Here is a 26764-nt window from a genome sequence, read left to right on the forward strand (position 1 = left end):
GCCTAAACCCTCCAAGACACTGTGCCCGGCCATTTCCCATCCCTGCACTGTACACACAGCTTGAACACAAGCACATCGTTTATGAAAAGCAGTGTCATTTATTGCATTCGTTTTAAGTTTCCCTCCTTTACTTTTATAATGAAAAATATTACCCCCCCCCCCCCCCCCCTTCATAAAAAATGAAGTTTTATTACTCAGATAGGTACATTATCTATATTAGTAATCATTAATTTATGATAATCCCAACTGTTTCTGCTCATCAGCTATCCTTAGTTAGTGTATTTTATTTGCGATCCAAGACAATTCCTCCTTTTCCAATGTGGCCCAGGAAGGTCAAAAGTTTGGACACCCCTGCTTTATGATGATATGTTAGTTTCTCTAAACAGCATTATTTTGCTGGTGACGGGTTTTAAACAATTAAACTGAAACTATGAAAATATTCTTAGAGCTTTTCATACCCACCTAGATTCTAAAGGAGGAGGTGGGAAATCAGTTTCCACATCGTCGTAAACATCGCTATCTGTATAAAGGAAGAATAAAGAAAAAATTCAAAATTGCAAATAGGACTAATGAGCTTTGTTTTATTCATAGTCATAAATTATAATGTATAATATATTGATAACTGATGTGGATCTGGTTCATTAAAGCACTACTTCTCAACCTCAGTCCTCAAGTACCCCCAACAGGCATACATAAAAGGGTTCTTAGGGAAATTGTGAAGCTAGTATCCAGTATCCAGTATGGGTGCCATGCCATTCTGGATAAGAATACCAAATAGTTTATTATCAAAAGATCAACAAAATGAGAAGGCCAATGCATTTTGTGACTTCCTGAAGGACACACAATCCTTGATGAAGGGGGATTTTGTGAACCTCCCAAAACATGTTGGCTTTCTTATTCTGTTGATTTTGTAATAATCAGACTTTATCAACATTGGATTGGTGCCCTTACAGTTATCTACAGATTATTGTAGCCTGCTTCCCTATTACAGAGACGTTGAGGTTGATTTACTAAAACTGGAGAGTGCAAACTCTGGTGCAGATCTGCAAACCAATCAGCTTTCAGGTTTTATTGTCAGGTTGGGTTCACACTGATATGACACAACATCCGACTTTCATCCTACTTTGCTCTGCGACATCAGTCCTACATCGGTCCTACATCCATCCATCCTTTCATGAACAGGATACTACTTTGATCCGACTTTGTGATAGTCTGACTTGTTCTTTGACCAATCAAAACAATCCCAGTGCGAGATAAATTCTTTTTACTGCTGCTGTAATCACAATGTCGGATGTCACAACTCGGATGGTAAGGACAAGGATCCTACTTTGATCCGATTTCAATGATGTTCAATGGGCTGAAGTAGGATCAAAGTCATACAGGGAGCATTTTCAAAGTCGGACCAACTTGTGTCGGGACAGTTAAGACGGCTCTCATAGGGAAATATTCATTTTCACACGTCATGTGACATGAGCTCCCAATGTCGGAGCGTTTGTAGTACCAGTCTGAACCCAGCCTCACTGAACAAGCTGAAGTTAAAGGCTGATTGGTTACCATGCACAGCTGCACCAGATTTGCACTCTCCAGTTTTAGTAAATCAACCCCTTTGTCTCATTTCCTGGCAGGACAGACAGAGATGGAAATCTTTTGAATGGGATAGAAAATCATACAGTTCAGTAAACTTCATACAGTGTACAGACCCAGATCTTGGTGGGTAATTAACCACTTAAGGACCCCTTCACGCCAATATACGTCGGCAGAATGGCACGGCTGGGCACATCAACGTACCTGTACGTTGCCCTTTAAGCCCTTTAAGCCCAGCTGTGGGGTCGCGCATGGACGTGACCCGGTCCAAAGCTCCGTGACCACGGCCGCGGGACTCGCGGACCCGATCGCCGCTGGAGTCCCGCGATCAGTCCCCGGAGCTGAAGAACGGGGAGAGCTGTGTGTAAACACAGCTTCCCCGTTCTTCACTGTGGCGCCGTGATCGATCGTGTGTTCCCTTATATAGGGAATCACAATCGATGACGTCACACCTACAGCCACACCCCCCTACAGTTGTAAACACACATGAGGTCACACATAACCCTATCAGCGCCCCCTTGTGGTTAACTCCCAAACTGCAATTGTAATTTTCACAGTAAATAATGCATTTTAATTTTTTTGCTGTGAAAATGACAATGGTCCCAAAAATGTGTCAAAATTGTCTGAAGTGTCCACCATAATGTCGCAGTCACGAAAAAAATCGCTGATCACCGCCCTTAGTAGTAAAAAAAATAAAATAATAAAAATATCCCCTATTTTGTAAACACTATAAATTTTGCGCAAACCAACCGATAAACGCTTATTGTGATTTTTTTTTACCAAAAATAGGTAGAAGAATACGTATCGGCCTAAACTGAGGAAAAAAAAAAAGTTTTATTTATTTTTGGGGGATATTTATTATAGCAAAAAGTAAAAAATATTGAATTTTTTTCAAAATTGACGCTCTATTTTTGTTTATAGCGCAAAAAATTAAAACCGCAGAGGTGATTAAATACCACCAAAAGAAATCTCTATTTGTGGGAAAAAAGGACGCCAATTTTGGTTGGGAGCCACGTCGCACGACCGTGCAATTGTCAGTTAAAGCGACGCAGTGCCGAATCGCAAAAACTGGCCAGGTCCTTTAGCTGCCTAAAGGCCTGGGTCTTAAGTGGTTAAGATCCATTGACAGAAGGCACTAATATGAACATCAACCATACAGTATCAAAGATACCAGCACACTCTATATTGCTCAAGAAGAGAATATTTTATTTTTGCAGAAAGAAATGTGATGTTTCAGTGGGGAAGTGTTACAGCCTCTGACAAAATTTTGTTGTTGCTAGTGCCTTCATACCTCTGTGACAATCACATACCCCGATTTCTTGTAGAAGTAATACAAAGACAGGAGGCGAGAGTCACAGACACAAATAAAAACCCAACATATACCCAACATACAAGCGGGGCGCCAGGCGTTATTTTTATTTTGAAGCACGTGATTAGAGCCAGAGGCATTAACAGGTTTCAAAAAAGGGTGGGCTCGGGGCGCAGAACACTGCGCCCTGAGCACACCCACTTGTGTGACAATATCAAATTAATATTCGCTATTGTCACACTGATTCTCCTCCTGGCCAATCAAGAAGCAGGTCCTGAGACTAGCTGAAAGGACAGGTGATCCTATTGGATGCCTAGGAGGAGGAGGGAGGAGACATACAGCAGAAGTCGCCGTGATGCAGAGGAGGAGACGCGATGGAAGCCACCGCCCGTAGGAGTGCTGCCCGCCTGTGACCTAGATGTTGTAAGTGTGGGGCTGAATGACCAACAGACGCGGGGGTGACCGGGGTAGGGGGGCTTGTTTGCTGCCCCCTCCCCAAAAAAATCACCAGGCGCCACTGACTAAAAAATATGCTATAACCAGAGCATCCTATAGGAAATCATATTAGACTACTTTTGCATTAAAAACAGTCTGTTTATAAAAGGTGCATGCAATAAGCATGTAGCCAATTAAGTGTTGGGGTTAAAGTTTGTTGCTATGGGGCGAACCAGCTCATTTGGGGTTGGCATTGTTTTGTCCCCATGGAACAAACGCTCTGCCTTAGGGTGGCCTCGATATGGGTGGCGTGTAGGGGGTGGTTAGTTGGAGGCCCTTTCATATGCCACCCTCCCCTTGCACTCCGCCCCGAGGGGACCCAGCCCTTAATGTCTTTAGCACACTGTTATTACTTGTTGTTTGGAAGCTGGCCAGCCCACTTTCGTATTGCAATTCTTCCTCTTATGGAGACAGGGCAGTTGAGGTTCCCCTCAGTTGAGGTTCCCCTCAGTTCCTGTGAGAGGGGGTGCCCCGCTTCCACCCTGCTACATGACTGTTGATCCTTTTATACTTCCTGTTATAATACCTATTATACTGATGTTATCTGTGTTTTAAGTGTTTCATACTTTTATATATATGACTCATGCAGCATATGCTTCCTGTTCATTGAGTTGTGATGCCTTGTCTTTAATAAATAAAGATTATATACAAAGTGCTGGGGGCCATGATATGCAGATGCTTATTTTCGTGGATAACTAGGTAGTGAAGGAAGCAAAAGGATAACAGGCCAAGAGTATGCACCAAAAAACATGTGAGCAATGGTAACTTCTATTTTCCCATCATATTAGATTCAACTTATAAAAAGCTGCTCCTTCTGTTTCCCTATTGGCCTATAAGGTCATCCTCCACACTCTGCAGCCAGTACCCCCCAAGAAAGATAGGGTTGAATGACACAGAGGGGTTGATTTACTAAAGGATTATGCACTTGTAGTGCAGTTGCTCCAGAGCTTGGTAAATGAGGTGAAGCTTTACTCTGCGACAAATACCCAATCACATGCAGGGGAAAAAATAAATAAAAAAAATGCATTTTTGCTTGCACATGATTGGATGATGGAAATCAGCAGAGCTTCCCCTCGTTTACCAAGCTCTGGAGCAACTGCACTTGCTAAATACACAGTCTATTTGCCTTTAGTGAATCAACCATAAAGTGTGACCATAATAATTGTGGCCCAAATTTTCTTTTGACAAAGCACAGCCAATTTTCAGGGCTCATAGAGTAAAATAAGAATGCATAGTTCAGTGACAAGATAAATGTAAGGCTTTAAGATCACTTACCAGGAATGGATGAATGTGACCTGTAAAATATAAAGAAAAAAACTTGGATTACTAGCTGCACACATTATTTGAAAATAATAATAACCTCTTCCTTTCAATGGTATAGCAGCTAACAATTAATGGCATGCTTAACTAACATGGTCTTAAATGATAATCCTTTATGGGTTTATCATGGAGCAGTGATGTGTAGTACAAATTAACTCTTGTGTGGGTACAAGCATCCCAATACTAGGTGACATTCAACTAAACAAATACAGGAAAACATATACTATATCTACAGTATTTCACAAAAGTGAGTACACCCATCAAATTTTTGTAAATATTTTTTTCTATCTTTTCATGTGACAACACTGAAGAAATGACACTTTGTTACAATGTAAAGTAGTAAGTGTACAGCTTGTATAACAGGGAAAATTTGCTGTCCCCTCAAAATAACTCAACACACAGCCATTAATGTCTAAAACACTGGCAACACAAGTGAGTCCCCCCCATAAGTGAAAATGTCCAAATTGGGCCCAAAGTGTCAATATTTTGTGTGGCCACCATTATTTTCCAGCACTGCCTTAACCCTCTTGGGCATGGAGTTCACCAGAGCTTCACAGGTTGACACTGGAGTCATATTCCTCTCCTCCATGACGGAATCACAGAGCTGGTGGATGTTAGAAACCTTGCGCTCCTCCACATAAGAGATGATTCACTGTAGACTATACTTACATATATTTAAGTATATTTAAGTGATTGTAAAGGGTTTTTTTCTTCTTTAAAAATAACAAACATGTTTTACTTACCTCCTCTATGCAGTTGGTTTTGCACAGAGCAGCCCGGATCCTTCTTTTCTCGGGTCCCTCTTTGCTGTTCCTGGCTCCTCCTCCTATTGCGTGCCCCCACAGCCAATAGCCTGCTACAGGGGACACCCGAGCTGAGTCAAAGCTCCATTTATCCATTCAGACATGGACCCCCGACCTGACATTTCCCCCTCTCTCTCCTGATTGGCTGACTGATTTTGAGTGACTGCCGTGGGAGCCAATGGCACCGGTGCTGTGTCTCAGCCAATCAGGAGGAACAACTAAGACATGCGTGGACATTGCTGGGTAGAGATGGGGCTCAGGTAAGTAATTAGGGGGTGCTGGGGATGCTGCTACACAGTTTTTTTTTTTATCTTAATGGATAGATAAAAAAAAAACTTCTGCCTTTTCAACTCCTTTAAGTTGAGGGCTACCTAGTATTTGGTAAAATGTAAAACTCACTTTCAGTATGATTGTTTTTGGTGATTTACAATTAATTTTGGTAGTTGTTGGTCCTATAGGTAGAAGGTCACATCATGGTGTAGTGTGGTACACTTCAGGAAAGGTTGTTTGTTATAAGGAAGACCTAGATTGTCTTGATAAAACCCATCAAATTGTGTAATATATATGGACACTTCATCTGTACTGTTAACCCCCCTGGCGGTTCTCCCGAGTCTGACTCGGGGTTAGATTTTTGTGCTGCGATCGGTAACCCCGAGTCAGACTCGGGCTCGCCTCACTGAATCCACAGGCATGGTTTACTTACCTTGTCCCTGAATCCAGCAATGCCACCGCGCTGTGTGAGCGAGTGGGTGCTCGCTCGATTCACACAGTGCCTCTGTGTGCCGCCGATCTCCGTTCCCTGCGACGTTACGATGCACGGGAGCGGAGAACGGCGCCAAATTCAAAAAGGTAAACAAACACAATACATACAGTATACTGTAATCTTATAGATTACAGTACTGTATGTAAAAAATACACCCCCCCCCTTGTCCCTAGTGGTCTGCTCAGTGTCCTACATGTTCTTTTATATAATAAAAACTGTTCTTTCTGCCTGCAAACTGTAGATTGTCCATAGCAACCAAAAGTGTCCCTTTATGTCAAAAATGGTTTTAGAGCAGCTACAAAACAGCAATAATAAATTATATTCACTTGCAGAATTGTGCGATAGCGATTTGTGGGGAAACTCGTCATAAAAATAAATAAAAGTAATGACAGCGACAATTCTGCAACTTAGCAAATTTCAGTGATTTTGAGTTGATTACATTATTGAATAATTTTTATTATAATTATATTATTATTTGTTAGAATTATTTATAATTATTTATTATATTATAATTTATAATTTTTTTTTAAAAAAAATGTCATACCCGGGATGCCTACTAGACTCCTGTTTGGTCAGATTTAAGTGAGTTATTCCTAAAAATTACAGGCCTACAGTATAAAACGCCAAATTTCCATGCAAATAATGGTACCGCTTTCAGCACCTAAAATCTGAAATAATCATACCACTAGGGAGGTTAACGCCGCGTGCACACGCTCGGAAATTCCGACAACAAATGTTCGATGGGAGCTTGTTGTCGAAAATTCCGACCGTGTGTAGACTCCATCGGACATTTTCTGTCGGAATTTCCGAAAACAAAAATTTGAGTGAATAGAAATCAATACTAAATTGATTAAACCGCGCTCCTTCCGTTTTAAAGTGCAAACGTGCAAAGTGATTTCAACTAGACACCAACATGATAATATGTATATAAAAAGTCCAAAATAAGTTCAACAGTGCAAATAGTGAATGTTCAAACAATGTATCAGAGTCCTCAGACAATATATAAACTTCTTCAAATAGTGAAAGTTACATATATTTATTATTCTGTATTTGCTAAGTTGAGGGCCACCTAGTATTTGGTAACATGTAAAACTCACTTTCAGTATGCTTGTTTAGGGCCTGTGACTTACACGTTGCTGATGGCATTCACAGCTAGGAATTTTTAAAATGAGAACACTAATAGCAGCCCTATCCCTCTCTTAATCATAGCCATTTTAAGGCAAAGGGCTTATCATTAAAAAACATTAAAATATAAAAAATACATTTAAAACAGTAAAAAAAGAACAAGTGCATCCTCTTTTTTCTATCCTCCTACTTTGAGGCATATTGTTTGCCATGAACACCACAGGTATACTTTAAACATAGGTTGTAGTAATGCTGGAACCAGCACCCTCCAGCCTGAGAAAGGCCGAATATAACACTGTGACATCAATCGGAAAATAAGCAGCTTCTAAAATTCACATAAATCATATTTGCACTTACCACTCTGATTCATATTGATTTTATATAAAGTTATATAGATTATTTATATTAGAACAGTAAAATAAAATCACATAAATATCGTAGAATGGTAAAATCAAAAATTTCAGGAGGAGAGGCGTGATTTACAATAATAAATAATGACACACCACAGTTAGTGCAATCACAGAAATGTGTGAAAGTAAGTGAATATTAGAACAGATAAGAAATAAGTGCTGTTACTGATTATGGGCCTAATAATAAGATATCAATAGAAAATTGCTGGAGGTCACATGTAAAAACTGAAAGTTGAGATTTGTTTAAAACCTGAAGCGACCCCCAATATAAATGCAATAAATAGTGCAAGGTTTTTAGCAAACTTCATTGTAGGATCCTACTTGCTTCTGTGCTGAAGAGAGTTGGAGTCCGATAACAATCCTCCACAGTACTTTATTTGGTAAAAGATAAGAGATCTGGGACATTCAAACAAACCAAGTAGAGTGCTAACACGTTTCAGCCAAAGCCTTAACCGGGTGGCCATACACAGAGCAAAATTTTTTTCCTGCAATCATGGGTTGCAGGAAAGAAATGTGCTTGATTTCTGCATCGATACAGACAGTGTTGATGCAAAAATCCCTCCTGCCGAGACATTGTCTTCTTCCTGCTGAACCAGATAAGATTTGAACCGTGTATGGTTGGCCTTAGGCCTCGTACACACGGCCGAGGAACTCGACGTGCCAAACACATCGAGTTCCTCGGCCAGTTCAGTCCTGGAGCCGCCGAGGACCTCGGCGGGCCAAGTTCTCCCATAGAACAACGAGGAAATAGAGAACATGTTCTCTATTTCCTCGCCGAGGTCCACGTCGGCTTCCTCAGCCGAAAGTGTACACAGGGCCGGGTTTCTCGGCAGAATTCAGCCAGAAACTCGGTCGGAAGCTGAATTCTGCCGAGGAAACTGGTCGTGTGTACGGGGCCTGAGTCACATATGCTAATGCTGCAGCTAAAATGCTGGGTTTGTTTGGAGGCCCCAAATCTCTTGTCTTTTACTAAATAAATTAATGTGAAAGATTGTTATCAGACCTCAGCTCACCCATCAAATGTATGCTGAAGACGTTAATAGGAACCTGAGCTGTTGAGGCTGACATCGCTAGTGTGTATATTGGCGTAAAGGTAAATTGGCATAGAGGTGAATTGGTGTAGAGGTGAAGATACTGTGATATTTTTATGTTGATTCAAATGACAACCAAATGGCAGTTCAAAGATGAAAAGTTTTTCAATCTGGAATTTCTCTAACTAAAATTAAACTACATCCTTTAACACTTTCAGGGGTATGCCCAATGCAGCCTAAATTATAATGCTGGATGATAATATTTCATAACTACAGTACAGACCAAATGTTTGGACACACCTTCTCATTCAAAGAGTTTTCTTTATTTTCATGACTATGAAAATTGTAGATTCACACTGAAGGCATCAAAACTATGAATTAACACATGTGGAATTATACATAACAAAAAAGTGTGGAACAACTGAAAATATATTTCATATTCTAGGTTCTTCAAAGTAGCCACCTTTTGCAGCAGACACATCTCTAGAACTATTAAGAGGAGACTGTGTGAATCAGGCCTTCATGGTAGAATATCTGCTAGGAAACCACTGCTAAAGAAAGGCAACAAGCAGAAGAGACTTGTTTGGGCTAAAGAACACAAGGGATGGACATTAGACCAGTGGAAATCTGTGCTTTGGTATGATGAGTCCAAACTTGAGATCTTTGGTTCCAACCCCTGTGTCTTTGTGCAATGCAGAAAAGGTGAACGGATGGACTCTACATGCCTGGTTCCCACCGTGAAGCATGGAGGAGGAGGTGTGATGGTGTGGGGGTGCTTTGCTGGTGACACTGTTGGGGATTTATTCAAAATTGAAGGCATACTGAACCTGCATGGCTACCACAGCATCTTGCAGCGGCATGCTATTCCATCCGCTTTGCGTTTAGTTGGACCATCATTTATTTTTCAACAGGACATTGACCTCAAACACACCTCCAGGCTGTGTAAGGGCTATTTGACCAAGAAGGAGAGTGATGGGGTGCTGCGCCAGGTGACTACCTCTTGAAGCTCATCAAGAGAATGCCAAGAGTGTGCAAAGCAAAAGGCGGCTACTTTGAAGAACCTAGAATATGAAATATATTTTCAGTTGTTTCACACTTTTTTGTTATGTATAATTTCCACATGTGTTAATTCATAGTTTTGATGCCTTCAGTGTGAATCTACAATTTTCATAGTCATTAAAATAAAGAAAACTCTTTGAATAAGAAGGTGTGTCCAAACTTTTGGTCTGTATTGTATGTCCAATGTACATAGCCAAATGTGAACACCTGACCATCATCCCTATACTGTATGTTGTTGGACATCCCATTCCAATACCATGGCCATCCCTTTGCAGTTATAACACAGCCTTTATTCTTCTGAGAAGGCTTTCCACAAGATTTTAGAGTGTGTTGGTGGGAAATGTTGTCCATTCAGCTAAACAAGCATTTGTGAGGTTGGGTACTGATGTTAGATGAGAAGACCGAGTTCACTTTTTGGGGGAAATTGCACAATCTGGTGCATCAGCTTATAACTTCAGCTTGTTCAATTAAAGTGATTGTAACCCCTATCATATACTCAGTGAAGTGACTGGCCTCAGGGAATACACAGAGATAAAACAAATCCTCCTACATAAGTTTTACTTGTGTCTGCAGTCTTCTCTTCCCTACATACCTTCAAAAGGACAGATCATGTTAAAATCCTTCTTCATCTGTTAGTACCACAGAGGAGGGGTGGAGAGCTGCAGTTACACTGTGTGAGAGCTGATTGGTGGAAAGGCACACATCCCCTTCACACAGCAAATGGGAGGGAAGGAAAGATACAGAGCTGTGTTCTGAATAGACAAGCTACTGTGCTGAGCTCTCCTCCCCATCACAAACGTATCTCATATGTTGGAAAAACTTCTCAGAAGTGAGACATTCTGATAACAGAGGAACAAAGTACCAGAGAGAAACTACACTTAGAGATTTGGGGAGAGATAAGTAAACACTGCAGATATATGTGATTTGTGCAGATTTTATGACTGAGGTTTACAACCACTTTAATCTTTGCCAAAAAACAACTGAAAGCTGATTGGTTTCTATGCAGAGCTACACAAGATTTTGCACTCTCCAGTCTTAGCAAATCAACCCCATTGGGTACCAACTAATCCCAAAGGTGTTCAGTAGTAACAAGGTCATGTTTGTGCAGGTCAATTGAGTTCCTCCACACCAAACTCATCAAACCATGTCTTTATGGAGCTGGCTTTGTACACGGGGCACAGTCATGCTGAAACAGAAAATGACCTTCCCCACAAGGTTGGGAGCACACAAATGTCTACAATACGTTTATTTGCTGTATTGTTAAAAATTCCCTTTAACTGAAAATACCAGGAAGCTCTAAATGAGAAGTAAAATACACAGCTTAATCTTAATTTTATCTCTCTTTGCAAAATGTGGAGCCAGACTAGTCAGCCAGGGTTGCAGAGAGATGGGATGCCAGTTTCCAGTGTAGCTACATGCTTGTCTAAACTGCTATTCAGAAAGAGGAGATGTGAACGTAGTAGCACCAATGCTTTTAAGTTAACTAAGTATATTTAAGGAGACCACATTCCCAGACCTTTAAATTCTACAAAAAATATTCCCATAAAATTATGTGAGCATTTAACATATTTTATGCATGTTGTTTACCAGTAAACCTCTCCCTTATGTAGACATTTAAAAGTTCTAAGAGTGCTGCTAAAAGACCTTAGAGTGCTGCTGGGTGCCGCCATCTGGAGTGTAATATCAGCTGCCCCAGGTGATTCATAGTATTATTTCTTATGACATACTAGAGCAGCCTTTCTCAACCTTCTACTCCAGAGGAGCCCTTGAAATCATTTTCAAGTCTAAGGCCCCGTACACACGGCCGAGGAACTCGACGTGCCAAACACATCGAGTTCCTCGGCGTGTTCAGTCCTGGAGCCGCCGAGGAGCTCGGCAGGCCGAGTTCTCCCATAGAACAACGAGGAAATAGAGAACATGTTCTCTATTTCCTCGCCGAGGTCCTCGTCGGCTTCCTCGGCCGAAAGTGTACACACGGCCGGGTTTCTCGGCAGAATTCAGCTCTGAACCGAGTTTCTGGCTGAATTCTGCCGAGAAACTCGGTCGTGTGTACGGGGCCTCAGGCTGGGTTCACACTGATACGACACGACAGTCATCCAACTTTCATCCTACTTTGCTCTGTGACATCAGTCCTAGGCCTAGTACACACGAGAGGATTTATCCGCAGATACGGATTTCCACGGATTTGGATCCGATGGAGTGTACTCACCATCGGATCGAAATCCGCGCCGAAATCCCCTCGCGATGACGTGTCGCGCCGTCGCCACGATGATGACGCGGCGACGTGCGTGACGCTGTCATAAAAGGAATTCCACGCATGCGTCGAATCATTACGACGCATGCGGGGGATCCCTTCGGACGGATCGATCCGGTGAGTCTGTACAGACCACCGGATCGATCCGCGGGAGCCAATTCCAGCGGATAGATTTGTAGACATGTCTACAAATTTTTATCTGCTGGAATTGGGAAATTTCCGCGGATAAATATCCGCAGGAATGTACACACCATAGAATCTATCCTCTGAAACCGATCTGCTGAGATTTTTCAGCGGATGGATTCTATCGTGTGTACGGGGCCCTACATTGGTCCTACATCCATCCAACTTTCATGAACATGATACTACTTTGATCCAACTTTGTGATAGTCTGACTTGTCCTTTGACCAATCAAAACAATCCCAGTGTGAGATAAATCGCTTTTACTGCTGTTGTAATCACCATGTCGGATGTCAGAAGTCGGTTGGAAACTACAAGGATCCTACTTTGATCTGACTTAAATGATATTCAATGGGCTGAAGTAGGACCAAAGTCGGACCAATGTTATACAGGGAGCATTTTCAAAGTCGGACCGACTTGTGTCGGACCAGTTAAGACGGCTCTCATAGGGAAACATTGATTTTCACACGTCATGCGACATGAGCTAAAAAATGTCGGAGCGTTTGTCGGACAAGTGTGAACCCAGCCTAAAGCCCCATACACACTATTAGATTTTCTGCAGATTCTTGTCTTCAGATTTACCAGAAACATGTAGTGCAAGGGCCTGCCTGATTGCATTACAAATTGAAACTCTTCGTACACACGACCGTTTTCCTCGACAGAATCCATCAAGAAACTTGGTGGCAGTGCTTCTTTGCTGAGGAAAACGGTCGTGTGTATGTTTTTCATCGAGAAAACTATTGAGGAACTCGACGAGAAAAAAAGAGAACAAGTTCTCTTTTTCCTCGTCGGGAGTCTCAATTTCCTCGTCGTGTTCCTCGTCGGGCTGGTTTTCAACGAGAAACACGTTCGTGTGTATGCTTAAAAACCCGCACATTGCTCAGAATAAAGTATGAGACGGGAGCGCACCTTCGGTAAAAGTAGCGTTTGTAATGGAGATAGCACATTAGTCACTCTGTAACAGACTGAAAAGCGCGAATCGTCTCTCACCAAACTTCTACTTAACACGCAGTAACATGAGATTAGCAGAAGCAGCCCCAAGGGTGGCGCCAGTGGAATCGAACTTCCCCTTTATAGTGCCGTCGTACGTGTTGTACGTCACCGCGTTTGAGAATTACGAGATTTGGTCTTGACAGTGTGTATGCAAGGAAAGCTTGTCAAGTTTCTCGACAAGCCTAACAAGGAACTCGTCAAGGAAAACGATGTTTCATTTACGACGAGTTCCTCGGTCGTGTGGACGAGGCCTTAGGTTTGACCTCATATTATATGGTTTTGATAAATCTGAAGACAAAAACCTGCAGAAAATCTAATAGTGTGTATGGGGCTTTAGGGAACCCCTATTAATATTAGTCCATCAAGCATCATTGGAAAAGTGCCCCATACATTGGTGGCGGTAAAGGGGAAGAATACCCCTTCCAATACAGAGGTCACCAGAATGACACCCGTGCAGTCATGTTGCTGGCTTTGCCAAGTGACGTTGGACATGGAACTATGTAGGCACTATCATATGGGAGGTCAGTTAGCCACAGCTCAAGTAACCCTTTGCTTTCCCTGAACGAACCCTAGGGTTCCATGGAATCTATGAAACCCTGGCTGACAATAACTACTCTAGAGTATTCCTCTTCACTACTCTCACATCTGCTACAAAAAAAAAATATGTAAGGAACTAAGTGGAGGGGCCGAGATATTGGAACAGCACACAGAGTAATTAGACACTCCCAGAAAAGGAGAGACTATGACATGCAAGGGGAGGGGCTGTGCTAGGGATTTGACTCTTCTTGGAGTAGTTCGATTTTCTATCAAGTTCAAAAGCACATCTATTAAAGACAACGATACTGGTTTGGCTTAAAAATTAGGCCTCGTACTTTCCAGATTTTGACAGATAGTGAACCAAGGCGGTTTCATACAGCCTATAGATCAGTGGTTCTCAACCTTTCTATTACTGTGACCCCTTGATAAAATTTCCCAAGTTGTGGGGACCCCTAACAGTAAAAAAAAAAAATCGTAGCATGGGTGGTCAGCACCTAAGCCAAGACAATTCATTTGCGCCCCCTAACCCATGGACATTTAGCGATCCTTAAGTCCCTTCCAACTCGTACAGTATTAAAACCCTTTATGGTACATTTTAGGATGTACCACTTTGTTCTCCTTTTTTCCCCTTTTATCTCTCTATCCTAATTTCTTGTCCCCCCCCCCCCCCATCCCTCTCTCTCGCCATCTTTCTTTTTCTTTCTCCACCTTTTATCTTTGTCCCTCCCCTCTTTTCATGTATTCTTTATTTTGTATTCCTTCTCTTACTCCTTGGTGGGGGGGAATGGGATCAGTGACAGTGCAGGTGGGGGGTGGGATCAGTGGTAGTGCAGGGGGGTTTTGATCAGCCAACTTTGGTGCTCTTGATCAAGGTCATCTGCTGATCTTAGAACTGTAGTGGGGGCTTTTAATGGCAACTCTAATCACAGGTAGTGTTACTCTTCGACTTTGTAGTGTCCCTCAGCAGTGACACCTATGCCGAAATCCGGAGATAGGGTCTCATCCAGCCCCTCCCACTTCACATTCCTCACCAGTCAGCTGACCTCCAGTCTTTGCCCCCCTGCCATGCTGTGAACTGAATGGGCAGCTGCGAGGATGCTAAGTGGGCGGCCGCGGGCTCCAGGAACAGCCTAGCTGGGCAGCCGCAAAAAGGCTAGGGAGAGCAGAGCGGGCTTCAAGAACAGCCCAGGATTCGGGGACCCCTGGCAAATCGTCATTCGACCCCCAAGGGTGTCCCAACCCCAGGTTGAGAACCACTGCTATAGATGCTCAATCAAAATTGCTACTATTGAACAGCTAGTATCCAGAAACATTTTGTATTATTGGGTCAGCTAAGGCAGTGATGAAATGCCACTACCATGCTGGTGGTGCTAATCCCCTGCTCTCAAGATCCTTGCCAATATTTTGGCTATGGACATCTGAAAAAAGTCCAGGGAAACAGATTCCCCTGGGCAGAGACGATCATATCATTCATGCATGCATGCCCCTGGGCATTCAAAAATGCTGGTTTATAGCCTAATTATACATCTGGTGTTACATACAGGGCACACATACATTAAACGTTTCCAGACTTGCTATCTCTCTCCCCAGGGCTTTTTGTCAGGGGGACCTTGATGGAACTCAGTTCCACCACCTCTAGCTCAGACCCTTTGGTGTCTGCTCACCACAATCACTTGTAAACACAGAAGTCTGGTTTCTGCGCTCTGTATGTAATTTAATCCTGGTATTTAATGCCCCTTTAAGACCCTCCTACTGTTCTTGAAATCTTAATGACCACACCCACTATTTGATGTGATTTGGAGGATGTCTGTAGAAGGGGGGGTTTTGTTGGGTCATGGCTAAGTTCCAGCACCTATTGTTTGAGAAAAAAAGCCCTGCATATCCCTGCATATTGCATTTGCTAAGATGCCCACCTAAGAGTTTTTTTTCTTTTTCATTTTTGATACTCCTTGCAGACACCACCAACTATGGAAGGATTTTTCCACATGCTTACTACTCTGATAGTAAAGAAACCCTTACGCAGTTTAAGGTTAAACCGCTTCTCCTCGAACTTCATTGAGTGGCCACATGTCCTGTTAAGCTATTTGAGCCTGCATAGTTTCCTCTCAATGCTAGAATCTCCATTAATATATTTGTATATCACTAATGCCGCATACACACGATCAGTTCATCTGATGAAAACGGTCTGATGGACCGTTTTCATCAGATGATCCGATCGTGTGTGGGCCCCATCGGTTTTTTATCCATCGGTCAAAAAACTAGGAACTTGTTTTGAAATTATCCGATGGTTAAAAAACCTATAGAAAAAAACGATCGTCTGTGGGTGCGTCCATCGGTTAAAAATCCACGCATGCTCAGAATCAAGTCGACACATGCTCGGAAGCATTGAACTTCATTTTTCTCAGCACATTGTTGTGTTTTACGTCACCACGTTCTGACACCATCATTTTTTTAACCGATGGTGTGTAGGCACGACTGATCATCAGTCAGCTTCATCGGATATCTAATAAAAAAATCCATCAGACCGTTTTCATCAGATGAACTGATCGTGTGTACAGGGCATAATATATCCCCTGTTCTCCAGGGGAGAATACGTTTATTGTTTGTAGGTGTTCCTCGTAACTGAGGTCCTCCAGACCCTTTAATCTTTGTTGCCCTTCTCTGGACTTTCTCCAGTTCTAGTACATCCTTCCTGAGGACTGGTAACCAGTAGTGTTGCTCACGAATATTCGTATTGCGAATATTCGGCTCGAATATGGCATATTCGAGTATTCGCGAATATATCAAATTTCGCGGCCAATATTCGCTATTCTGAATATTCGCATTTTTTCAATTTTATTTTTAAAACAGATCACATCCTAGTGATCTCCATCGACGTCTAAAAGCATTGCTGGTATGATTAGAGACACTGGGCCGAGTAGCTGAAGCGATCATTTTATATTGCCGAATATTCGCAATGCGAATATTCGGCAATAGGAATATTGCGCGATTATTTTCTCCGCCCTTCTTTTGCATCAGAGTTCTCCTACCACAGTTGTTAAAATTTCGCTATCATTTTCGCATCCGCATTAGCGAAATTTCGCAATATTGTTTTTTGGATAAAATGTCACGAATATTCGATTTCAGAATATTAGCGAATACTTTCTCCGCCCTTCTTTTGCATCGGAGCCAATCAGAGTTCTCCTACCGAAATTCCGCAATCAATTTCGCATTCGCGAAATTTCGATAATATATCACGAATATTCGATTTCAGCATGAGCCAATCAGAGTTCTCCTACCGCACTTGTCGAAATTTCGCAATTATTTTCGCATTCGCAATAGCGAAATTTCGCAAAAATTTCATTTGGATAAAATATCACGAATATTCGATTTTAGCGAATATTTCTCGAATATTTGGCTATATATTCGTGATATATCGAGAAATCGAATATGGCATATTCCGCTCTACACTAGTAACCAGAACTGGACAGCACTCTCATGATGTGGCTGAACCAGAGTTCTGTAAAGTGGTGGAATTAAAGTTTTATCTCTTGAGTAAATATCCGATTTGATGCATGTTAATATTCTTCTAGCTTTGCTTGCTGTAGCTTGGTATTGCATTCTACTGCTGAGCCTGTCATTAACTAGGACCTCCAGATCTTTTTCCATCCTGAATTCCCCCAGAGATTCTCCCCCTAGCAAGTAACTTGCATTCACATTTTATATACAGGTGTATATATATATATATATATATATATATATATATATATATATATATATATATATATATATATATATATATATATATATATATATATATGTGTATTTTTTTTTTGTTACACCCTTGCCCCACTTTTAAACGTGTTTTTCCTTATCTTTTTACTGAAAATTCCCTTCATTGTAACAGCAGTTGGTCTCTCTGTTAGCTTACATTTTAACAGTGAATCAAACACAGATCAGGTGAATTTGGTTAATCTTTGACAGAGAAGCAAATGATTAATGGCAGATATTTGATTGGGAACAGTAGCATAGATATATCAGTGAATTAGTACAGCCCAATTGCTGTAAGCAGAGGTGCCACCAATTTTAAGGCGTTATCTTACAACGAAAACTCGTCTTCACCCTCTTCAGACTCAGTTTTTTCGGAGACATGTTTCTGTTTTTGTTGGGTCCCCATCCGCTTCTTAAACCAGGACCACGTGCCGCTTTTCTCTTCCTCCTGCGGTACAGAGCTTTGCAGTGTGTAGAGTGCACCGTTCAGTTCAGACATTCACATTTCAAGGGACAAAGCAACAACAGAACACCAACTGACAGAGTCATTTCCTAAAGGGATAGAATCGCTTCCTACTTCTTAGATCTCATGGGGAAGTGGATGGAAAGTCCTATTTTTCTGAATTCTGCTTACCTGCCCTAATATAGGGAGTTTCACTTTTCCGGCTGCATTTATTATAATATGTAAAGCTGAAGTCCAAAAAAAAAAAAAACAGTAATGTATTCACTACAAAAAATAAATGAATACATTTACATGCAGTTTTGAATTTGACTAGTGTAAGTACCAGAGTTTAATTCCATATCAGCCTACTGTGATTTTTGCTACAGTAGAACTCAGGCCATATGAGGGAGGGGCAACATTAGGGGCCAATCAGGTGTGTTACATGTTCTGATAAGGACACATTTGACACTATTTTGGGACCATTGTCATTTATACAGTGATCAGTGCTATAAAAATGCAATGATTACTGTGTTAAATGACACTAGCAGGGGTTAACCACTAGGGGGCGAGGAAGAGGTTAAGTGTGTCCTAGGGAGTGATTCTAACTGTGAGGGGGCTGAGCTAGCAGTGACACGACAGTGATCACTGCTCTCGATCGCAATGAGCAGTAGATCAGTGTCCTGTCACTAGGCAGAACAGGGAAATGCCTTGTTTACAAAGGCATCTCCACGATCGCGGGACACCGTTGGACAACGAGTCTGCGCGTCCCGCGGGCCCAGTCACGGAGCTTGCGGCGGGCGTGCACGCCACCAGCGGTGTGCGCGCTCACCCGCTAGGTGGCAGATTCAAAGCAACGTACCTGTATGTTGCTTTGCCTGCCCGTGCCATTCTGCCGACGTATATCTACGTTAGGCAGTCGACAACTGGTTAATGGCAACCCAAATGTGGGAAGCAAACACAAGTTTTGCTACATGCAAAAATGTGCAATAAACACGGCTAAATGCACGGTAATAACTGTGCAGATCGGAATGAGGAAAAATGCGCCATGAGATACTTGTCCATGTTTGTCCTGCATAGGACAGTCCATCGAAATCATAGAGAGTGTTGTGCAAAAAAAAAAAATTGTGCATTGCAAATTGCTAGGTGTGAATGGAGTCTGAGGCCTCGTACACACAACCGTTTTCCTTGACAGAATCCATCAAGAAACTTGGTGGCAGAGCTTTTTTGCCGAGGAAAATGGTCGTGTGTATGTTTTTCATCGAGAAAACTGTCGAGGAACTCGACGAGAAAAAAAGAGAACAAGTTCTCTTTTTCCTCGACGGGAGTCTCAATTTCCTCGCCGTGTTCCTCGTCGGGCTGGTTTTCGACAAGAAACACGTTCGTGTGTATGCTTAGAAACCTGCGCATGCTCAGAATAAAGTATGAGACGGGAGCGCACCTTCGGTAAAAGTAGCGTTTGTAATGGAGATAGCACATTCGTCACGCTGTAACAGACTGAAAAGTGCAAATCGGCTCTTACCAAACTTTTACTTAACACGCAGTAACATGAGATTAGCAAAAGCAGCCCCAAGGGTTATGCCAGTGGAATCGAACTTCCCCTGCCATTGTATGTGTTGTACATCACCGCGTTTGAGAACAAGGAGATTTGGTCTTGACAGTGTGTACGCAAAGAAAGCTTGTCAACTTTCTCCACAAGCCTGACAAGGAACTCGTCGAGGAAAACGATGTTTCATTTACGATGAGTTCCTCGGTCGTGTGTACGAGGCCTTAAGCCTCGTACACACGACCAAGGAACTCGACGGGCGAAACACATCGTTTTACTCGTCGAGTTCCTTTTTTGGCTGTCGAGGAACTCGACAAGGCAAGTTTCTCCATTCCCGTCGAGGAAAAATAAGACATGCTCTCTTTTTGGCTCGACGGGATCCTCAACAGTTTTCTCGTCGAAAAATGTACACACGACCGGTTTCCTCGGCAAAAAAAAAATCCCAGAAAGTTTCTTGCTGGTTTTTGCCGAGAAACTCGGTCGTGTGTACGAGGCCTAAGTGTTACAGAGAATGCAGCAGGAGAAGTGATAACCCTTGGCAAGTTTGAGCAGAGCACAGAGTTTTTAAGACATATTTTGGTTGGAATCCCCAAGCAATACTAGAAGTCAGCATTTATTAGATGCAAAACATGAACATGGGCCATATTAGAAATGGTGAATTTTGGTATTTCACAATACAACTTGCTGGTAGCAATAGCAGCTAATAACAAGAAAAAAAATATCTTGTGCTGAAGTATTGGCATTTACACAGTGATAGTAGCGGATTCATCATTTTGTTCACTAATGTATGCAGAATACATACCTGTCATGGGGGCCGTCATCAACTCCATCATAGATGTCATCATTACTCGGTGGAGGTGGGAAGACTAGGCAAACAAAATATCCAGCATTAACTGCTCATTTCATTTAAAGCAAATTTGTCAGCTAGTATAAATGTATAGTAAAAGCCCCAGACACTACAAGATGCTACTACATTTAATATCCAGATAATCTTTATTTGTGACTCTCTGAAATGAGTGGTTAGCCCCATTCGCAACTTTGGTAGATAGACTGCGTACCTTCCCAGTCTATCTACCAAAGTTTCCACTCTCATAGGCTTTAAGGAAGCCTCTACAAGTCACTACATAAGCATTTTTTTAAAATATTAGATTACAAATACTAAGCTAAAGATAATTATTTAATAAGATTCAGCAAGTATTTACTAAGCATTAGCAAATACCTACAGAACTCAGTCCAGTGGTCTCCCAAAGCTCATATCTAGTCCCAAGTACAAACATTGATTATACAGCAGCCTATCAGCTTTTAGGCTGCATTCACATCTGAGCGACAGCCGCGTTCGCGTGTAGCGGCGTATTTTGCCGCGAGTACAAAACTTTCACTTTTTTTTTTCTCAAAGTCTTCCCATTGCTGTCAATGGGAAAACGCCTATGTCGCCTGAAAAAAAGGGTCCGGGACTTTTTTTCAGGCGTTCGGCGTCTATGAGATGTGAACCATCTCCATAGACAGCAATGGGAATTCTCCCCTCGAGCGACAGAAGCGTCCGGCGTCGGGCGTTTTGTCGCTCAGGTGTGAATGGGGTCTTAGATGAAGCGGCGGCGTAGCCTGGTCACTCCTTTTGAATTTTATCCCCCTCCCGCATTCGGCTGTCAGCAAGGACATCAGACGGACTCGCGCCGACACGGAATGAGAGGCTGGTGCCTCCATATCTGAGCCTGCAGACCTAGTGCCGGGTTGGGCACTTTTTAGTGTAAGTGGCCACTTGGCCCCTCTTTGTTTTTAACTTTTTTATTTCAATAAACCGGTTGCACTATGAGTTGTTCTCTGCCTTTCCATGTCCCATCTGCCTAATTCCCTGAAGTGAGATAGCCCGTGACACAAGTGGAAGACGCTCCATATGTTTGCAGACATCATTCTGCTAATGCGATTTCGGCTTTCTTTTCACTAAGCAAGCCCTATCGCTCTGGTAAGAGCCCATTTCATCAGCACTTCTCGGGTGTTTACTAATAAGTGGTGGAAGATTCTAATTGTATACACTTGGTTTAAAGAAGATTGCATGCCTATCCGTCAAGTTGAATCACTGCGATTTTGGAATAAGCCAACTATCACTTTAAGAGTGCATGGACAGTGTTGTTAATACAAATTTTTTTTGGACTTTTTTTACTTTTTTTGTTTTTTTCTGGTTTTTGAGAGCACTTTTTTTCTATTGTGTTTCACATTTATATTGTTTTACCGGTAGATCCAATTTTATGGCTATTTGGCACTCTATATTTTGGTATCAAGATCCAGTTTCACATATCACCTTATGCAGTTCCTGCTGTTAGGGCCCGAATTGCATTCAATCACTCACCTTTATGCATATATTCATATCGAGTTTATGCTCTTCTAATTGTGGTACACTATTTAGTTAGCCCACTGTTTTAGCGCCCCCTACCACTCTCAACCATCTCCATAGACAGCAATGGGAATTCTCCCCTCGAGCGACAGAAGCGTCCGGCGTCGGGCGTTTTGTCGCTCAGGTGTGAATGGGGTCTTAGATGAAGCGATTGCATTAGTGTATATTTTAATTTTTTTTCTGTTTTTTTTTTTCCCTTATTTTCACCCAGTAATCCAGTCATTAAAATACTTTGGGCCAGATTCTCAAAGAGATACGACGGTGTATCTCCTGATACACCGTCGTATCTCTGAGTTAGGCCGGTCGTATCTATGCGACTGATTCATAGATATGCCTAAGATCCGACAGTTGTAACTGTCGCTGAATTACGGCGACGATATGTAAATCAGCGAGATACGCCAATTACGCGGGCCCGACGCAGTCACTTTACGTCGTTTACGTAAGCCTTTTTACCGGCGTATACTTACCCCTGCTTCTATGAGGCGCAGCCAATATTAAGTATGGCCGTCGTTCCCGCGTCAAATATTTTTTTTACGTCGTTTGCGTACGTCGATTCACAAAACCGTTCGTCGCAAGTTACGCTCACGCCGAAACCAATGACGTCCTAGCGACGTCATTGGGAGCAATGCACGCCGGGAAAATTCGCGGACGGCGCATGTGCAGTTAAATCGGCGCGGGGACGCGCCTGATTTAAATGCTACACTCCCCCTAGCCGTGGAATTTGAATTCCGCTGGGGGATTTAAGATACGCCGCCGCAAGTTTGGAGGTAAGTGTTTAGTGAATTACCCACTTGCCACTAAAACTTGCGGCGGCGGATCTTAAATCAGATAGATCAGCGGATCTATAGATCCGCGTAATCTATCTGAATCTGGCCCTTTGTCTTAGATTGCCTTCCTTCTGGATGGAAGGGCAACAAGGACACTTTTGGACAGCAGCATTGTCAGTCTAGGGAGAGGGTAGTGTTACCTACAAAAGACAACAGACTTAGTGGCCGAATCACCAGGAGAAGATTACACCACATTTTAGAAACGGTAAGCTGCAATATTATTGGGCAGCACAATGGCTAGGTAGTTAGCACTACTGGCTAGCAGCACTAGGGTTGTTGGTTCAAATCCCAACCATGGTGCTACCTGCATGGAGTTTGCATGTTCTCACTTTGTCTGTCTGTTTCCCCCCGCTCTCCAAAGCATAGCTTCCAACTGTCCCTGATTTTGAGGGACTGTCCCTGATTTGGAACAATGTCCCTCTGTCCCTTATTTGTCCCTCCTTTTGGTCTGATCTATATAGATGTATATAAAATGCACTATTTATCCATCACAAAGTGTGCTAAACCTTTCATCTGATTTCTAAATTTCTGCATTTGTAAATAAAAAAAAAACAATACAAAGGAACAGAAGTGGTAAAAAGCACTTGTGGGTTTAACCAAATTTTTTTTTGGTACAATTCTCCTTTAAGGGTGTGTGGCAAGGTGTGTGTCCTATGCCTGCATACATTTGCTGATAGGTGTCCCTCATTCCCATCTCAAAAAGTTGGGAGGTATGTCCAAAGGCATGCTGATAGGTTAATTGGCTCCTGTCCACGTTGGCCCTAGTATGTGTATGTATGAATGTGAGTTAGGGACCTTAGATTGTAAGCTCCTTGAGGGAAGGGACTGATGTGAATGCATAGTATAGATGTAAAGCGTTGTGTATATTGATGGAGCTATATAAGTATCTGCAATAAATACATATGATAGATTTTTGGGTTTAATAGAATTTTAATTTAACATTCTCAGACTGGAGCTGGCTAGCACTTATGGTGCTCCAAAAATGCATTTTGACCCATACAGGGAACATTTGAAGGAGGAGATTATCAATGATGGTCATTGTATGTATGTCATGACAGGTTTCCATGAAAAATAATTAGGATAAAAGTGACCACAACACAAGAAATCCCAAATTGAAGAGATGTTAAATGTATTTTGATTTAGTTCTTGTATAGATATAGAAAGGTATCCACCACTCAATGCAAACACCATGGAAGAAGAAGCATATACTCTTATCGCTTGGCATGACTCAACTTGGTGTAATGCAAAGCCGGTCCCACCGATATGGATACTGAGCTCTGTTTTTGGAATAGATGTCAAAACTCCCATGGAGTGTCCATATAGATGAACCCTTATGTTGGAACTGTAAGCTGTGTGTGTAGCATTAATGTCATAGCATATCAGTTCAGTTTGCATTCTACCATTATGAATGACCACAGCATACAGAGATATACAAAGTACCGTATATACTTGAGTATAAGCCGACCAAAATATAAGCCGAGGCACCTAATTTTACCACAAAAAAATGGGAAAACGTATTGAATCGAGTATAAGCCTAGGGTGTCCATCTGCATGCCTCACTGTGCCTCACTTTGCCTGACTGTGTCCATGTGCATGCCTCACTGTGTCCATGCCTCACTGTGTCCATGCCTCACTGTGTCCATGCCTCACTGTGTCCATGCCTCACTGTGTCCATGCCTAGACTGACGTTTAACATGGGAGTCTATGGAAGGGGTGCCCGGCTTTGAAAAATTGGTGCTTCCCGGCCGTAGGTCCCCTGGGAAACAAACTTTGCACTTGTAGAGGAAAAGTGGGGCTACACATGTGCCAAGTTTGGGGTCCAGGGAACCTACGGCCGGCTGGTACCGGGTCCCCAAATCTGGGAGATCAGGCGCAAAAAGGTGACTTGAGTATAAGCCAAGGGGGGCATTTTCAGCACAAAAAAAATTGCTGAAAAACTCGGCTTATACCCAAGTATATACGGTAATACTGACGTAACATCACACACATAGTTTGGACTTGATGAACTTGTGTCTTTTTTGAACCTCACCTACTATGTAACTATGCAATTATGGTTGTATACCTGAAGATATGTTATAAGTGTTATAATTGATTGGCCTTTTCATACAAGCATATGATACTTACAGGAGTTCCCGGCGGAGCTGTGAATTAAGAGAGACAATAAGGTAAGTATGCTGTACTGTTATTCTTAGACATATACCTTATTCAGTAATTGGCAGCATTCAGTGCTGTGTGTGTGTTCTGGAATGCATATGTAGACTTATGCCCTGTACACACGATTGAAAGTTTCTGTCGGAATAAACTCAGACGGGTTTTTCCGACGGAATTCCGTTCAAATTCCGACTGTCAAAAACGCAGTGACGCACAACATTACAACAAGCCTAAAAAAAAGAAAGTTCAATGCTCCTTAGCATGCAAATTCTTTCTGAGCATGCGTGTTTTTTTCTTCATCGGAGTCCGAAAAAGTCCGATGGGGCATACACACGGTCGGAATATCCGATGGAAAAATTCCGTCTGACTTTTTCCATCGGAAATTTCGATCATGTGTACGAGGCATAAAACATGAAAAATGTGAATGCTTATGGCTTTATTTTCTACTGTAGGCCCCAGGGCCGAGCTTATACTTTTTGCCCCTTAGGCCAAATGTTTTTTGCCACCTCCCTCCTACCGAAATTGTCTAGCTAGCCAAAAGCTGGACATACATGGCTCGATTAATGCTGAATCAGCTAAACATCAAACCGTGGGTGGGCCTGTTGGCACCACTCAGCTCCACATAATTCAATTAAAAAATCAAGGTGCCAGGCAGAAGACAAATTATCAGCCAAATCGTGACTGCATCCTATCAGATGTAACCACTGTTTAGTTATTTAGACAGCTGTGGGAACTGTGGCTGTCTAAATACCATAGCCGGCAGTGTAGATTCTTCTATCCACACATGTTTAGTTTGGATGGAAGAATTGACTGATTTCTCTAGTTCAGTCCTGTGAAATTCAAAAATGTATAGCTAGTTTTAGGCCCCGTACACACGACCGAACTTGTCTGCTGAAACTGGTCCGCGGACCAGTTTCAGCAGACATGTTCGGTCGTGTGTACGGCCGATCGGACAGGATTCCAGCGTACATTTGCAAATGTTTCTAAACTTGCTTGACTTACACTGATCCTATCTATGCGCCTGATTCATAGAATCAGTTACTTGCCAGTCGGACATGTTCGGTCGTCTGTACAGACTTACCGTACATGTCCGAGCGGCCGCCATCCCTCACATGCGTCGAATGACTTTGACGCATGCGTGGAAGCATTGAACTTCCAGGGCCGCGCACGTCGCCGCATCATCATCGCGGCCTCGTCACCGCGTATCGTGTACGCGCGGATTTCTGTATGATGGTGTGTACAGCCATCATACAGAAATCTCCAGGCGGGCATATACGCTGAAAACGGTCCGGCGGACCGTTTTCATCGTACATGTAGCCCCACCAGTCACCATATTCTTAGCAGTTCTGTTTTAGGTGACGGACCAGGTTGTAGAGAACTATAATATATACTTTTGTATACATATGAGGTATATATACAATAATTCCCAAGACACACATACTGTATCTGAGAGCTGAGAGAAAATGAGCCCTGGTGCTCATGAATAGGGATGAGCCGAACACCCCCCGGTTCGATTCGCACCAGAACCTGCAAACGGACCGAAAGTTTGTGCAAACTTTAGAACCCCATTAAAGTCTATGAGACTCGAACGTTCAAAATCAAAAGTGCTAATTTTAAAGGCTAATATGCAAGTTATTGTCTTAAAAAGGGTTTGGGGACCCGGGTCCTCTCCCAGGGGACAGGTATCAATGCAAAAAAAAGTTTTAAAAACTGCACTGGGAGCAGTGATTTTAATGATGCTTAAAGTGAAAAAAAAAGTGAATTATTCCTTTAAATATCGTACCTGCTGGGTGTCT

The 26764-nt window shown here is 42.4% G+C and overlaps 1 protein-coding gene across 2 annotated transcripts in view; it reads right to left on the reverse strand.

The window, feature by feature from the left end:
- FYB1 (FYN binding protein 1) overlaps nt 1–26764 on the reverse strand; it is a 164611-nt gene that overhangs the window by 13342 nt on the left and 124505 nt on the right. The window contains exons 10-14 of one of the 2 annotated variants that reach the window (XM_040338638.1): nt 24942–24958; nt 20401–20464; nt 17946–18074; nt 4664–4683; nt 463–520 (exon numbers count right to left, since the gene is read on the reverse strand). In XM_040338638.1, the coding sequence (XP_040194572.1) occupies nt 463–520; nt 4664–4683; nt 17946–18074; nt 20401–20464; nt 24942–24958 (288 nt within the window). The remainder of the gene's footprint in view (nt 1–462; nt 521–4663; nt 4684–17945; nt 18075–20400; nt 20465–24941; nt 24959–26764) is intronic. The other variant, XM_040338646.1, reaches the window with a different exon arrangement.

Source organism: Rana temporaria, chromosome 1 (genome assembly GCF_905171775.1).
Source record: "Rana temporaria chromosome 1, aRanTem1.1, whole genome shotgun sequence".
NCBI lineage: Eukaryota > Metazoa > Chordata > Amphibia > Anura > Ranidae > Rana > Rana temporaria.